This window comes from Perognathus longimembris, chromosome 9 (assembly GCF_023159225.1).
Source record: "Perognathus longimembris pacificus isolate PPM17 chromosome 9, ASM2315922v1, whole genome shotgun sequence".
NCBI lineage: Eukaryota > Metazoa > Chordata > Mammalia > Rodentia > Heteromyidae > Perognathus > Perognathus longimembris.
Window position 1 is genome coordinate 50,426,292 of NC_063169.1, and position 12,648 is coordinate 50,438,939.

Consider the following 12,648-nt stretch of genomic DNA (forward strand, 5'->3'; position numbering starts at 1 on the left):
GCTGGATTACAAGAGTACATCACACCTAGTTCCCTAGATAATTTTTTAAAATATTGTTGACTTTTATGAGTAAGATTTTGAGACTTTTATTTTACTAACCTCAGTTCACAAGGTAATCTTTTAAAAGTAGCTCAGTGTCCTTTAGATAATCAGTCCCCAAGGATTTTCCGTGTTGTTCACTGGTCGACCCATCTCCAATGCCTGTGTCTCTTTCTTATGGTTAGAGTATTAGTTTTCCTAAAATAGCTATTGCCTTGGAGTGTTTTTCAGAGACTACCACAGGAAAAACTACTTGCAGGAAAAACCATACTCTTGAGTCCAGCCTCCTTCCTGATATTATTTGTCATCACTTGGGTAAGAGTTGACTTTCTCACGGGTGTACCATGAACATTTCTGCTCATTTGTAGCAGCAGTCCTGAAGGTCTATGATATGCATATGTGGCCATTTATGAGGTGATATTTGTCAACTGCCTAGAATAGACCTTTGTATGTAGTAAGCGCCATGTAAAGTTTGTCAAGTGCATACATGCCTTTGTTGGCTTTATCATTGTCAGTCCCGAGCTTAACACTTTGTCTCTTTTGGCACAGTTTTGTGGAGAAAAGCAAACTTGGCAGATCATTGAGCCTTCTTTGGCATCTTCATCTCCTGGGGACTCAATGTGTCTGTGGTACAGGAGGCAGGTGTGTGTGTGTGTGTGTGTGTGTGTGTGTGTGTGTGTGTGTGTGTGTGTGTGTCAACCTCCGCTCTTTTGATTTGTTATCAGTTTAAAGAATCATAAAGGAACTAAGATCCACGACTTTCTCGCATGTTCCAGCTTTGTTTAAATGGGCCTTTTTTATTAGAGTTAGCTCAGAATTATTCTCTTCTCCAAACATATGGTATGAAGTTAATTTCTTTTCCCTTTTTTGGGAGAGGCAAAGATTTCTCACCTCCCTTTTCCTCATCCTCTGGGTGCAAGTAGGTCTCCTCTTGCAGGAAACCTTTTGTAACTGCCTTTTGGCCTCTTGCCTCTCTCCCTGGTCCCTGAACCACTCAGCTGCCTCTTGAGAGCCACATGTTTAATTGTTAAAGGGCAGGTTCTAGAGCTAAGCTGCTAGAGGTTAATCCTGTATCTGCCAACAACTTCTGGATATCCTTGGGCATTCTCCTAACTGTTCCTGCTTATATAAAGCAACCCCTGTGCCTGCCAGATAGTAGATGCTAGATGAAGTCTTATTTCCATTACTGTAAGGACATGTGGCTTATTCAGTAAATAGAGGTCCTATTGTGGCCCTGTGCAAGAGCCCAGGGACCACAAGCTCCGGAAGATTTTCTCTGTTTTCCCTGTCCGATCTCCAGGGACCATGTACATGTCAGAGTTCCGTATGAGCTTCTCAGGAGGCAGCTGTGGTAAATGCTACCTAGAAACAGTACACAGGACTGTGGGAAGAATGTAAGGGGAAGTGAATGAGTTATGGAGTCTGAGATGACTTTTAGGAAGGGACAAGCAGGCAGAAAAAGGATTCTGAAGGGAGATTGAGGCAGGGGCATAGGCCTCAGGAAGAGACAGGTCCTATGTCCTAGCATGGAAGAAACCAGCGGGGCACATTCAACGCTCAGTCAGTGGTGTGTAGTGGGATTGGAAATGCTTGTCAGCCAGCGGCATGCTGGGTCTTGCAGGACATGGGAGAGATTTGGGTTCTTATTTTTAAATAATTGGAAAAAAATCATTGAAATCTTTTTCTCTTCACTTGTTTTGTTTTTAGCAGCAAGACAAGATCTGATTTCCCTTTTAGAAAGAGAATGTTTTAGACTCAGTGGTAGGAACAGTAAAGAGAGAAAAATGTGTAAGCATAGAAGAAGCAGACTGTCTGATTTTCCTTTTATTATCCATAACTATCTTTTATCTCCACTAGACACTTGTGGCCATTTGCATTAACATTTTTAATTAATTAATAGTAAATAAATTTAAAATTTATCTTTTAAAATCACACGAGACACCAAGTACTCAAGAGTTAGCTTATGTTTAGCATGTACACACTGGACAACAACATAGATGTAAGGAACATTAAGATAAACTTTGAACCTGTCTATTGAACAGCAGGGAAGGATTGTGATATTAGTGTGTGTGTGTGTGTGTGTGTGTGTGTGTGTGTGTGTGTGTGTGTGCGGGGGATGAAACTTGGGGCCTTACTCGTGCTAGATAAGCACTCTACACATAAACTTCAGCCCTACCTGTGGCTTTTAAAAAACACTTTTGTAGTTGTGGGCTTGAACTCTGGGCTTGGGTGCTGTCCCTGAGCTCTTCTGCTCAAGGCTAGTGCGCTTCCACTTGAGCCACAATGTCACTTCTGGTTTTCTGGTAGTTATTTGGAGATAAGAGTCTCATGGACTTTCCTGCCAGGGCTGGCTTTGAACCTCAATCCTCAGATCTCAGCCTCCTGAGTAGCTAGGATTACAAGCATGAGACATTGGTGCCTGGCCTAAAAAAGAAAAACACTTTTGTACTTCTCCAGCTCATAATAATGACAAAACACATAGTACTTGTTTAAGAAACACTAAGAGAACAACAGAAATTGAAGGGTTAAGTATGAACAATCTTACAGGTAGAATTTTAAATGAGTAATCTGAATATATGTAATTAAATTGACACATGTCCAATTGTATCCTTTAAAAGGTGTTACCTTCCTTAAACTATGATCCCTCCCTAATTACAAATCAGACAGCATCACTGCTTTTTAAACACTGTCTTTAGATTGTCACTGTAATTGTAATGAATAACAATAGGGTCTTTACAGAAATGCATGGTTGTTGCTGATCTTCACGTTGTGTCCTCAGGAAGAATTGCTGGAGTTCCTCTGAAAAATTGTACCCCCTTCTTTCCCACGCCAAAAAAAAGGGGGGGGGGAACAAAAGGTACTTGGCTTCCAAAAGTTTGTTTCACAAAAATGAAACAAAACAAAACAAGAAACTCAGCAGGTAAATCACAAACTCAGCCTTGCTGTATCATATTCTTTTCACCTTTGTTTGGTCATCTCTGGTCTCCTATGTAAGATTCCTACCTATATAAGACAATTGGAGAGACAAGAAAAACACCATCTTCTGATCTGCTTCAGGATGGGAAGGGCTGACTGACCCATAACCACCTTCTCTTCCTTCTCTTTTTTAAAAAATTTATTTATTGATTAAACAAAAATTTTTGACAAGGTGTTGTGCACAAGGGATACGGTTACATAGTAGGGCAGTGTGTACATTTCTTGTGATATCCTACACCCTGTTTTTCTTTCCCTTCCCTAGGTCAGGTAGACATATATACAATACACAGTGTACCAAGAACATATATAGTAGCCACGTGGCCTAGGCCAAAGAAAATTTGCCCAGGGCTTTAAATGTAATGTCGACATTAGACAATATGTCAGCAATAGTCTTATAAGACTATTACATATTAAATATTATATATTACATATATTACATATATAGCTTTTGAGCTATTGTGATCCACTGAGAGGTCTATTTTTGACCTTTATATGTTGAGTAGTTGTTTGGTTTTAGATACATAATGTAGGGTCGCTGACCCAAACCTGTGGGAAATACCATTTGACAAGAAGTTTTTGGTTTCGCAGACCTGGTCTCTACTGTCTCCCCGACCTCCTCCTTAACAGTTATATATCAAGGAGATCATGCCCCTTTGTTTTCTGTATTCTAGGCTTGTCTCGCTCAACATTATTTGTTCAAGTTCTGACCATTTCCCTGCGAATACCAATATTTCACCATTTCTAATCGCTATGTAGCATTCCATTGTGTATAGGTACCATATTTTTTGGATCCATTCATCTGTGGAGGAGCATCTGGGTTGATTCCATATTTTGGCTTTTGTGAATTGTGTAGCGATAAACATGGAAGTGCAAATGTCTTTTTGATATCTTGGGACCTGCTGTTCAGGATAGATGCCTAGGAGTGGTATGGCTGGGTCATAGGGTATGTCTATGTTGAGCTTTTTGAGAAACCTCCATACTGTTTTCCAAAGTGGTTGTACTAATTTGCACTCCCACCAATAATGGAGAAGGGTTCCTCTTTCCCCGCACCCCCTCCAGCATTTGTTGTTGCCTGAGTTCAGCATATAGGCCATTCTAACTGGAGTGAGGTGGTATCTCAGGGTTGTTTTTATTTGCATTTCTTTTACTGCCAGAGATGTTGAACATTTCCTCATATGTTTCTTTGCCATTTTTATCTCTTCTCTTGTGAAGTCTTTCTTTAGCTCCTTTGCTCATTTAATAATTGGTTTACCGGGTTTGGAGGGGGTTGGTTTCTTGAGTTCTCTGTAGATGACGGATATTGGACCTTTGTCTGTTACTGTGCTGGTGAAGATCCTTTCCCATATGGTTGGCTGTCTTTCTAGTTTGGTGGCTATGTCCTTAGCTGTGCAGAAACTTTTTATTTTGTAGTAGTCCCATTTGTCGAGTCTCTCTCCTAACTGTTGTGCCCCTGGGACTCTATTCAGGAAGTTCCTTCCTGTGCCTATAAGTTCTAGCGTCTTTCCTACTCTATCCTTCAGTAGTTTCAAGTATTCAGTCAGGTCTGATGTTGATCCATTTTGAGTTGATCTTGGTGCATGGTGATAGGCTAGGGTCTACTTTGAGTTTTCTGCATATGGCTTCCCAGTTTTTTTTTTTTTTTTTTTTTTTTTTTGTTTTTGGCCAGTCCTGGGGCTTGGACTCAGGGCCTGAGCACTGTCCCTGGCTTCTTTTTGCTCAAGGCTAGCACTCTGCCACTTGAGCCACAGCGCCACTTCTGGCCATTTTCTGTATATGTGGTGCTGGGGAATCAAACCCAGGGCCTCATGTATATGAGGCAGGCACTCTTGCCACTAGGCCATATCCCCAGCCCTGGCTTCCCAGTTTTGCCAGCACTAGTAGTTGAAGAGGCTCTGTTTATTCCATTGTATGTCTTTAGCAACTTTGTCCAATATCAGCTGACTGTAAGGGTGTGGTTTTATTTCTGGATCTTCAATTCTAATCCATTGGTCTTCAGGTCTGTTTTTATACCAATACCAGGCTGCTTTTGTTATGATGGCTCTATAGTAGAGCTTGAAGTCTGGTATTTAATATAGTGCTAGAATCCCTAGCCATAGCAATAAGACAAGAGGAGGACATCAAAGGGATCCACATTGGCAAGGAAGAAATCAAGCTATCCCTATTTGCAGAAGATATGATCTTATATCTGAAGGACCCTAAAAACTCAGTCCCCAAACTCCTACACCTAATAAACTATTTTGGCAAAGTAGCAGGATACAAAATCAATCCACAAAAGTCAGCAGCTTTTCTGTACACCAGCAGTGTACAAGCAGAAAAGGAAATTATGGAAATAATTCCTTTTACAGTAGCCAAAAAAAAGAATAAAGTACCTAGGGATCAACCTAACCAAAGACGTGATGGACCCATTTAATGAGATCTATAAAAATCTAATAAAGGAAATCAAAGAAGGCACAAGGAGATGGAAAGACCTCCCGTGCTCATGGGTCGGCAGAATCAATATAGTGAAAATGGCCATATTACCCAAATTGTTATACAAATTCAATGCAATCCCCATCAAAATCCCAGCTACATTCTTCACTGAAATAGAGAAAGCAACCCATAAATTCATATGGAACAGCAAAAGACCTAGAATAGCCAAAGCAATTCTAGGCAAAAAAAGCAGTGCAGGAGGTATCTCTTCCTTCTCTTGTTTCTCTTCCTCCTCCACCATCTTGTCCTCAGCCCTATTAGCTTGAAGACTTTTTGTTGTTGTCATTTTGTATGTTTTTTGTTTTTTTTTCCTGTTTTGAGGCTGCCACTGTTGTCTGAGTTCTCATTCCCTTTCAGAAAGTAGCTATCTGGTCAAAGGTCAAAGGTGTGTTGACAGTGAACTCTGCTACTTTATCTTCACAAAGTATCAGCAGTTTTGTTCCATCCATTACAAGAGAATACCAAACCTAAATCTATCATTTCCTGAAAAAAAATCGTATTGTTATTATAGGTATCTGACACATAAACCAGACACAAAGACATTTCATAAAGGGACTGACTTTGTCAACCCAGAGGAGGAACAGGCGGAGATTCATACTCTTTCTCAAAATAATATTTCATCAAACAACTCACTGGTTTCCAGCTCTAAGATTATTTGTTGAAGATCTGCTTTTTGCAGGGCACCATACTAGACATGGAAAATAGAAGACTGAATAAATAAATTCATGGCTCCCTGAAACTCACCGCCTAGTCAGAGACAGACAAATAAATAAAGCTCATGGCCTGAGGTCAGGGCTGCTGGAAGTGGGGCTGAAGACCGAAGTGCAGGACTACAATGCAGCTCCCAGAGAAGACAGGGCAGTTACAGAAAGCCCTCATTGCCTATTTGGATTTGGCAACTGCCATAGTGTTGTCCAAGGATCTTTCTAGAACTTATACATTCAAAAGTGTCACTTTTATAGTTAAATGCTTCAGCATCTCTCTCAAGGCTGTGCTCTTCTTTCAGCCTCTTCATTATCCTCCTGTGCCCCGGAAGGTTTTGTATGCTTTCAATTCCATGGTCTTAGCAAATTGCCATGTCTTCGTAGTTCACTTTCCTTAGACTTCCCTTAATCGTCTGGTTATTTTGAGGATGAGGTAATTGGTAGAAAAGTCCTAGAAAACTGTGGGTACCAGTAGATCATGCCTGGAATCCTAGCTACTCAGCTGAGATCTAAGGATCTTGGTTTGAAGGCAGCCTGGTCAGGAAAGTCCTGAAGAGTCTTATCTCCAATTAATCACCAAAAAGCCAGAAGTGGAGCTGTGGCTCAAGTAGTAGAGCACCAGCCTTGAAATAGAGGTGGGAGTGGGTAGGAGGTCTTAAGGATCAGCACCCAGGCCCTGAGTTCAAGCCCAAACACTGGTTCTCCCCTGCCCTTCCTGTCTGTTTGTGACTCTCTCTCTCTGTGTGTGTCTCTGCCTCGTTCTTTTTTCCTCTCCCTATCCTTCCCTTCCTCTCTCTTTCTCTCTCTCTGTCTGTTTTGTCTGTGTCTCTGTTTCTCTCTCTCCTTCTGTCTGTCTCCCTGTCCTAGAAAACTGCCTGACATGTAGAACATGCTGTGGATAGGATGGCTATTATTGTTGGCCTTATTTTCTGTTTCCCAGCTGGTGTTATCTTCTGTGTTTACATGGTGGTACATTTGATTTTCAGATCTGAAATTGGGGTGGTATTTTGCTTTCTTTTGTGTGTGTGTGTGTGTGTGTGTGTTCCCATTGAGTCTATTTCAGTACAAAGTGCAGATACTCAAACATTTGTTTATTGGTTGAGGGCGATTCGTTTTGTCTCCAGATCTCTGTATGAAGCCTTTGATAGTCCTTATCTACCTTTTATTCTGCACTGTATGGGTAAGGTTAACATGCTGATAGTTTTTGCATATTTTTATTCATTTTCTTGCATTATTTATTAATTATTTCTTTTCTTTTTTCTTTTTTGCTGATCCTGGGGCTTGAACTCTGGGCCTGGGTGCTGTCCCTGAGCTTCTTTTGCTCAGCACCACTTCTAGATTTTTCTGAGTAGTGAATTGGAGATAAAAGTCTCAGGGACCTTCCTGTCCCAGCTGGCTTTGAAACATGATTCTCAGATCTTAGCCTCTGGAGTAGCTAGGATTACAGGTGTGAGCCAATGGCACCTGGCTCCTCCCATTATTTTATTGTCACTACTTCATCCTGTATTGCCTACTAAGGATCAGAGTTGTTTTTATTGGAATTTTGGCTCTTTGTACAGAGACAGCTTGCTCTAAGTTGGCTTTCACATTTCAGTGGATACTTGATAAGGGAGAAATAAACATTAAGTTATTGCCAGTATGTTTGAGGGAATCAGTAAGAAAATTTTGTGTTTTTGAAAGTTCATTTCTTCGGCTTCTAAGTGTCTAAGAAAGATCTAGTGTTTTAGAACTTCAAAAAATCAGGAAACCAGGACATACTACCTTTTATCTAGAATTTTATGTTCCTCACTATCCTTAATTTCTGGTTAAGCTGGGCGCCCAGAGCTTTCTGGTCTGTTTATTATATACATCACTTGTATCAAAGTTTGTCAGGGATTGACCAAGCTGCATCTTTTAGTGGGTTCATGCACAGACTCCAAATCATGTGGTTATATTGCTACTGCTTTGCTTCTCAGTGGAAAGCCCTACTTGACATTTTATAGCAATCGGACATTGAAAACAAAGCATCTTTGACTGACCCAGAAGGAAAGCACATTGAGAATGCTAATAGTGAAACTTATGTTGAATGTAAATGGAGTTGGGGAGGAAGTAGCTAACTGTGGGAAAGTCAGTACTCCCATGGTTGGGCTCCAGAGAGCAGATAGGAAGCCCAGGAATTTAATACAGGCAAATTTGCGACCATATGTGAGGAGAATGGTTATGACAAAACAATGAAGTTGTCCTGGAGAAAGAGATGTGGGCACCAAATTGCTAGAGATACTTTGTAATGCTTCCTGTGCAGAGGTTAAAACAACAAAAAACAGAAATAAACTTAGAGAAGATATGATCATTCCCCCAAGGCATGGAAGAGGTCATTCTTCCTAAAGTGTGGTTGAAGAGACAGTAACTACTATTTGAGAAGATACATTTTTCAAAGAAAATGGTAATTCTCTATAATTTTAATGAAATCACAGCATTGTTTTAGTATTATTCCATTTTTGTATATTTTTATAGTTGACAATAAAATATTTTTACTGTTTCTGATCGATGTTTGATGACTGCCCTTCCATAATACTGTGTAGGTTTACATGGTCATCAAAGGTTCAACAGAGTTCCATTTGTATTTTTTTAATACTTTGTTCTGTCCATTTGTTTTCACTTGTTTAATCTTGTGCTCTCTTAGTTCCCTACTTTCATGGGTGTATAGTTTTCCTTTTCCATAGGGGTGGGGGATATGTTCCAAACCATGAGTGGATGCCAGATATTGTAGGTAGGACCAAGTTCCATATATACAATGTTCTCCCCCCCCTATATTTATGATAAAGTTTAATAGCCAGAAAGAGGGATTTACAGTAAGAACTAGCAGTAAACTCAAACAGTTAAAATGCTATGCTGTACTAAGAGTTATGTAAATGTGATCTTTCCCTTTACATCATAATGTATGTACTCACCCTTCTGTGATCATTTAAAATGATACGATATCTAAGGGTTAAGATAAGGGAAGTGAGGAATGTAGGCATTGGAGCATCACACTGGGCTATTGCATTGATCTGCTACCTAAGGGTTACTTGGATACAAGTACTGGGACAGTGTGTCTTGGGATCTGGTAACTAACACTGCTCCTAAGTGTGTAATGGGACAGGTGGCTTATATGCATAGATATACTTCCCAAAGGAAAGATTCATGTCCAGGCTGGGACAGAGCACAACAGTATGAGATGTCAACACCCAGAATACTTGTACAACTTAGAACTTGCAGTATATTTATTTGTGGAATTCTCAATTTAATATTTTGAGACTTTTGTTGACTACGAGTAGCTAAAACTGGAGAGTGAATTCTGGATAACAGGAGAATACTGTATATATACTCAGATATTTTTATCCTGAGAAGTCTTGACTGTTTATTCTTTAAACAACCATAGATCTTTTTATTTTTTATCAGTGCAGGCAGCCTACCAAATATGGGTCAGTTGTGCCACTGTCTCTGTTCTCTCTACAACATCAGAGCTCCTGAAGTACTCCTTACTCTTCCCTTTAATGCATAAGAGACTTTACACAAACTCGATGCCCCATAAATGCTCAATGTGGAGTCGCCTGCAAGCTGACATGCCAGAGAACCTTCAAAGAAATGTCATGCTACTCAAAGAAAACAGACTGACAAACAAATCAATCAAAACAACAACCCAACAACAAACCTGAGGATTTTTTAAATGGATAATTTTACTTTTTTACCTTCTCTCAGAAGTTCTGTCATTGTTAACAGAGGTTGTCAGTCCTGTCCACTTACTTTAAAATGTCAACAATCAGAGAGTAGTGAGGAAACTGTAAGAGGTTAATACTAGAAAAATTTTAGAGCTTCATTTGCTCTAACCCTTTAGTTTTACAGATTAAGAACTATTACTTACAGAGTTTTAGTGAACACTCCAAAGCAGACAACTTATTTATGGCATATTTGGGCTCAGGTAATCTTCTAACACTCATTAATTAACTTGTATGGCCACAGAGTTTGTGGTGATGAGGCCTCTCATGATTCTGGTTGTCTTTAATGATTTAACAAACAAGAAATTGGGTCTCCCAAATGACTTTTCTTTCTCCTTAATTACAATTAATTGTGATTCATTCATTCATAGTATTGGAGGAGTTTCTCATTACATGAACTTTGAATGATCTAAAATGGTTTGCTGACTTTTTAAGTCAAATTTTTATTAAGCTATCACATGCTCACACAACAGTATGTAAATCATAAGGGTACTGTTTGAAATGTCCAAAAAGTGAACATATCCCTGTGGCCAGTAACCAGATCAGAAATTCAGAAACATTTTTAAATTGTATTTAATTATTTTATTGTGTGGGAGCATGTAATATTTGGCTCCCCTGCCCATCCTGCTATTCTTTTAAAAAAGGTGATATACAGAAGGGTGGCAGTTATTGAAGTTAGGTAAAGAGTACATTTCTTTTTTGACAATGTCACTCCTTCCCTTGCTCTCGCCCAGTTTTTTCCTCCTATCACTATCTATAAATTATATAGTTCATTTTCAACATCATATGTAGTGAGTACCAATGTTGCATTTGTTCACCCTTTGTCCATCCATTTCTATGTTCCCTTACCATTCCTAAAGATAGATAAATAAACAAAAGACTTAAGCGAAACAAAATGAAAGCAAAGAAAAAGAACCTCTTCTTTCCTGGAGTTTATTTTGATAAATATTATTTTATATGATCAGAGGAACATAGTCATTGAGCCTTTGTGTAGAATGTTTTTTTATGCTTTTTGATGCTATTACTGGAGCTTGCATTTAGGGCTCTGTCCCTTAGCTTTATTGCTCAAGGCTAGCATTCTACCACTGAAGACATAGTTCCACTTTGGCCTTTTTCGGGTTTAGTTGGAGGTAAGAGTCTCCTGAACTTTCCTTGCTTGGGATGCTTCAAGCCTGTATCTTCAGGTCTCAGCCTGCTGAATAGCTAGGGTTTAGAAACATTTCAAGAAATGACACATTTAGAAAAAAGATTTCAAAACTACCTAATTTTCTTTTTCTTCCCTGACAGGTTTTGTCAGTGTGTGTGTTAACAACAATCCTTGGCTGTATATTTGGGTTGAAACCAAGCTGTGCCAAAGAAGGTAATTAGTTGTGTGTGTGTGTGTGTGTGTGTGTGTGTGTGTGTGTGTGCATGTTCATCCTTATTCACAACTTCACAATGTGGTGTGATATACTATTTCTATGTGTATTCCACAGATAGTGCAAATGTACTGTTGCTTTTAGCCTTAATCTTGAAGCTCTTATATTATCTTAGGTATACAAAATTTTATTTACTTACAGAACTTTATCCTAAAACATGGGAAAGGAACTGTGATCAGAACCTAAGCCCCGGAAGACAAGGCTAACAAGTGCCAAGTGGTGCCCCCCGAGGGCCTTTTCTCTTTTTTAACCGGGGACACCTGTACACTCCCTGTCCCCCAGGAGATGGTTGCTGAAATAGCTGGGGAACTTACTGGGTGATTAGTTAGCATTCCTGGGCAACCAGAGCTGAGCAGTACCTGCTTTTAGGTTTCCAAATTGCCAGCATGGGTAGTTGCAAAGTAATATTGAAGTGTTAAGTTCTGATTATGTTTTTGTTTACTTCAAGAGCTGATGTCTCTCTCACATTGACAAGCAGTCGCTACATAGAATGAAACTGGATCATGGCAAATTGTAGTGATTGTTCTATTATTTCTGAACTATTTTCCCCCCATCTATATGAATGGCTTTCCTTGGATATTTGTTTTTGAAAATTGCAGTTTCGTTTTTTCCTTTTTCAACTATTCTGTTATTATAGTTGTACCCATTTAAAAATGTTTAGTGGTTTTTAAGATATCATGTATCATTGAAATGAATGAAATATAGTAGTTTTGTTTATTTACTCAAGAGACCATTTAGAACAAATCTAATTTTAACAAAAATAAAGTCAGACTTTAGTATCCACCTATGTAGTCTTTCAACATATGAAGCAACTCATTGGAGTTCAATTTGATTCAGCAAAATACAGTATTGAAAGTAGCATTTTTTTTAATGTGAGCTCAATGTAGTAGACAACATATTATAAAATTACTAGATACATGTTAATGAGTTCCAAATAAAAACTATTGTTCTAACAATTTCTTATCTTCCAGAGACAGGAAAGAGATGTTCCTGATTCTAGAAAGCATTACCGTTACTTTGTCCATAAATTTGCTTTCACTTCCAAAGTCCAAATGAGAGTTAGATCCCAGGACAGCATCTTGATGAGTCTTTAAAGACAAGAACTAAAGTTATTCCCTTTCTTCATTACAGCATCATTATTTTACACCTACTTTTTGTTTTCCCTAATTTTCTAGCAATACAATTAAAGCCTAACTTTTGCAAGGGATCTAGGAAAGCTGCAGTCATTTTTGTTGTTTTTACTCTTGTTTTTTGTTTGTCTTATTTTGTGCTGGTAGTAGGGCTTGAACTCAGGTACTGGATCCT

At 39.0% G+C, this 12,648-nt stretch overlaps 1 protein-coding gene across 1 annotated transcript in view; it reads left to right on the top strand.

The window, feature by feature from the left end:
• Window positions 1-12,648, top strand: part of Enpp1 (ectonucleotide pyrophosphatase/phosphodiesterase 1) — a 59,522-nt gene that overhangs the window by 10,530 nt on the left and 36,344 nt on the right. Inside the window, exon 2 of the mRNA XM_048354093.1 lies at window positions 11,213-11,285. Within this exon, the coding sequence (XP_048210050.1) occupies window positions 11,213-11,285 (73 nt within the window). The remainder of the gene's footprint in view (window positions 1-11,212; window positions 11,286-12,648) is intronic.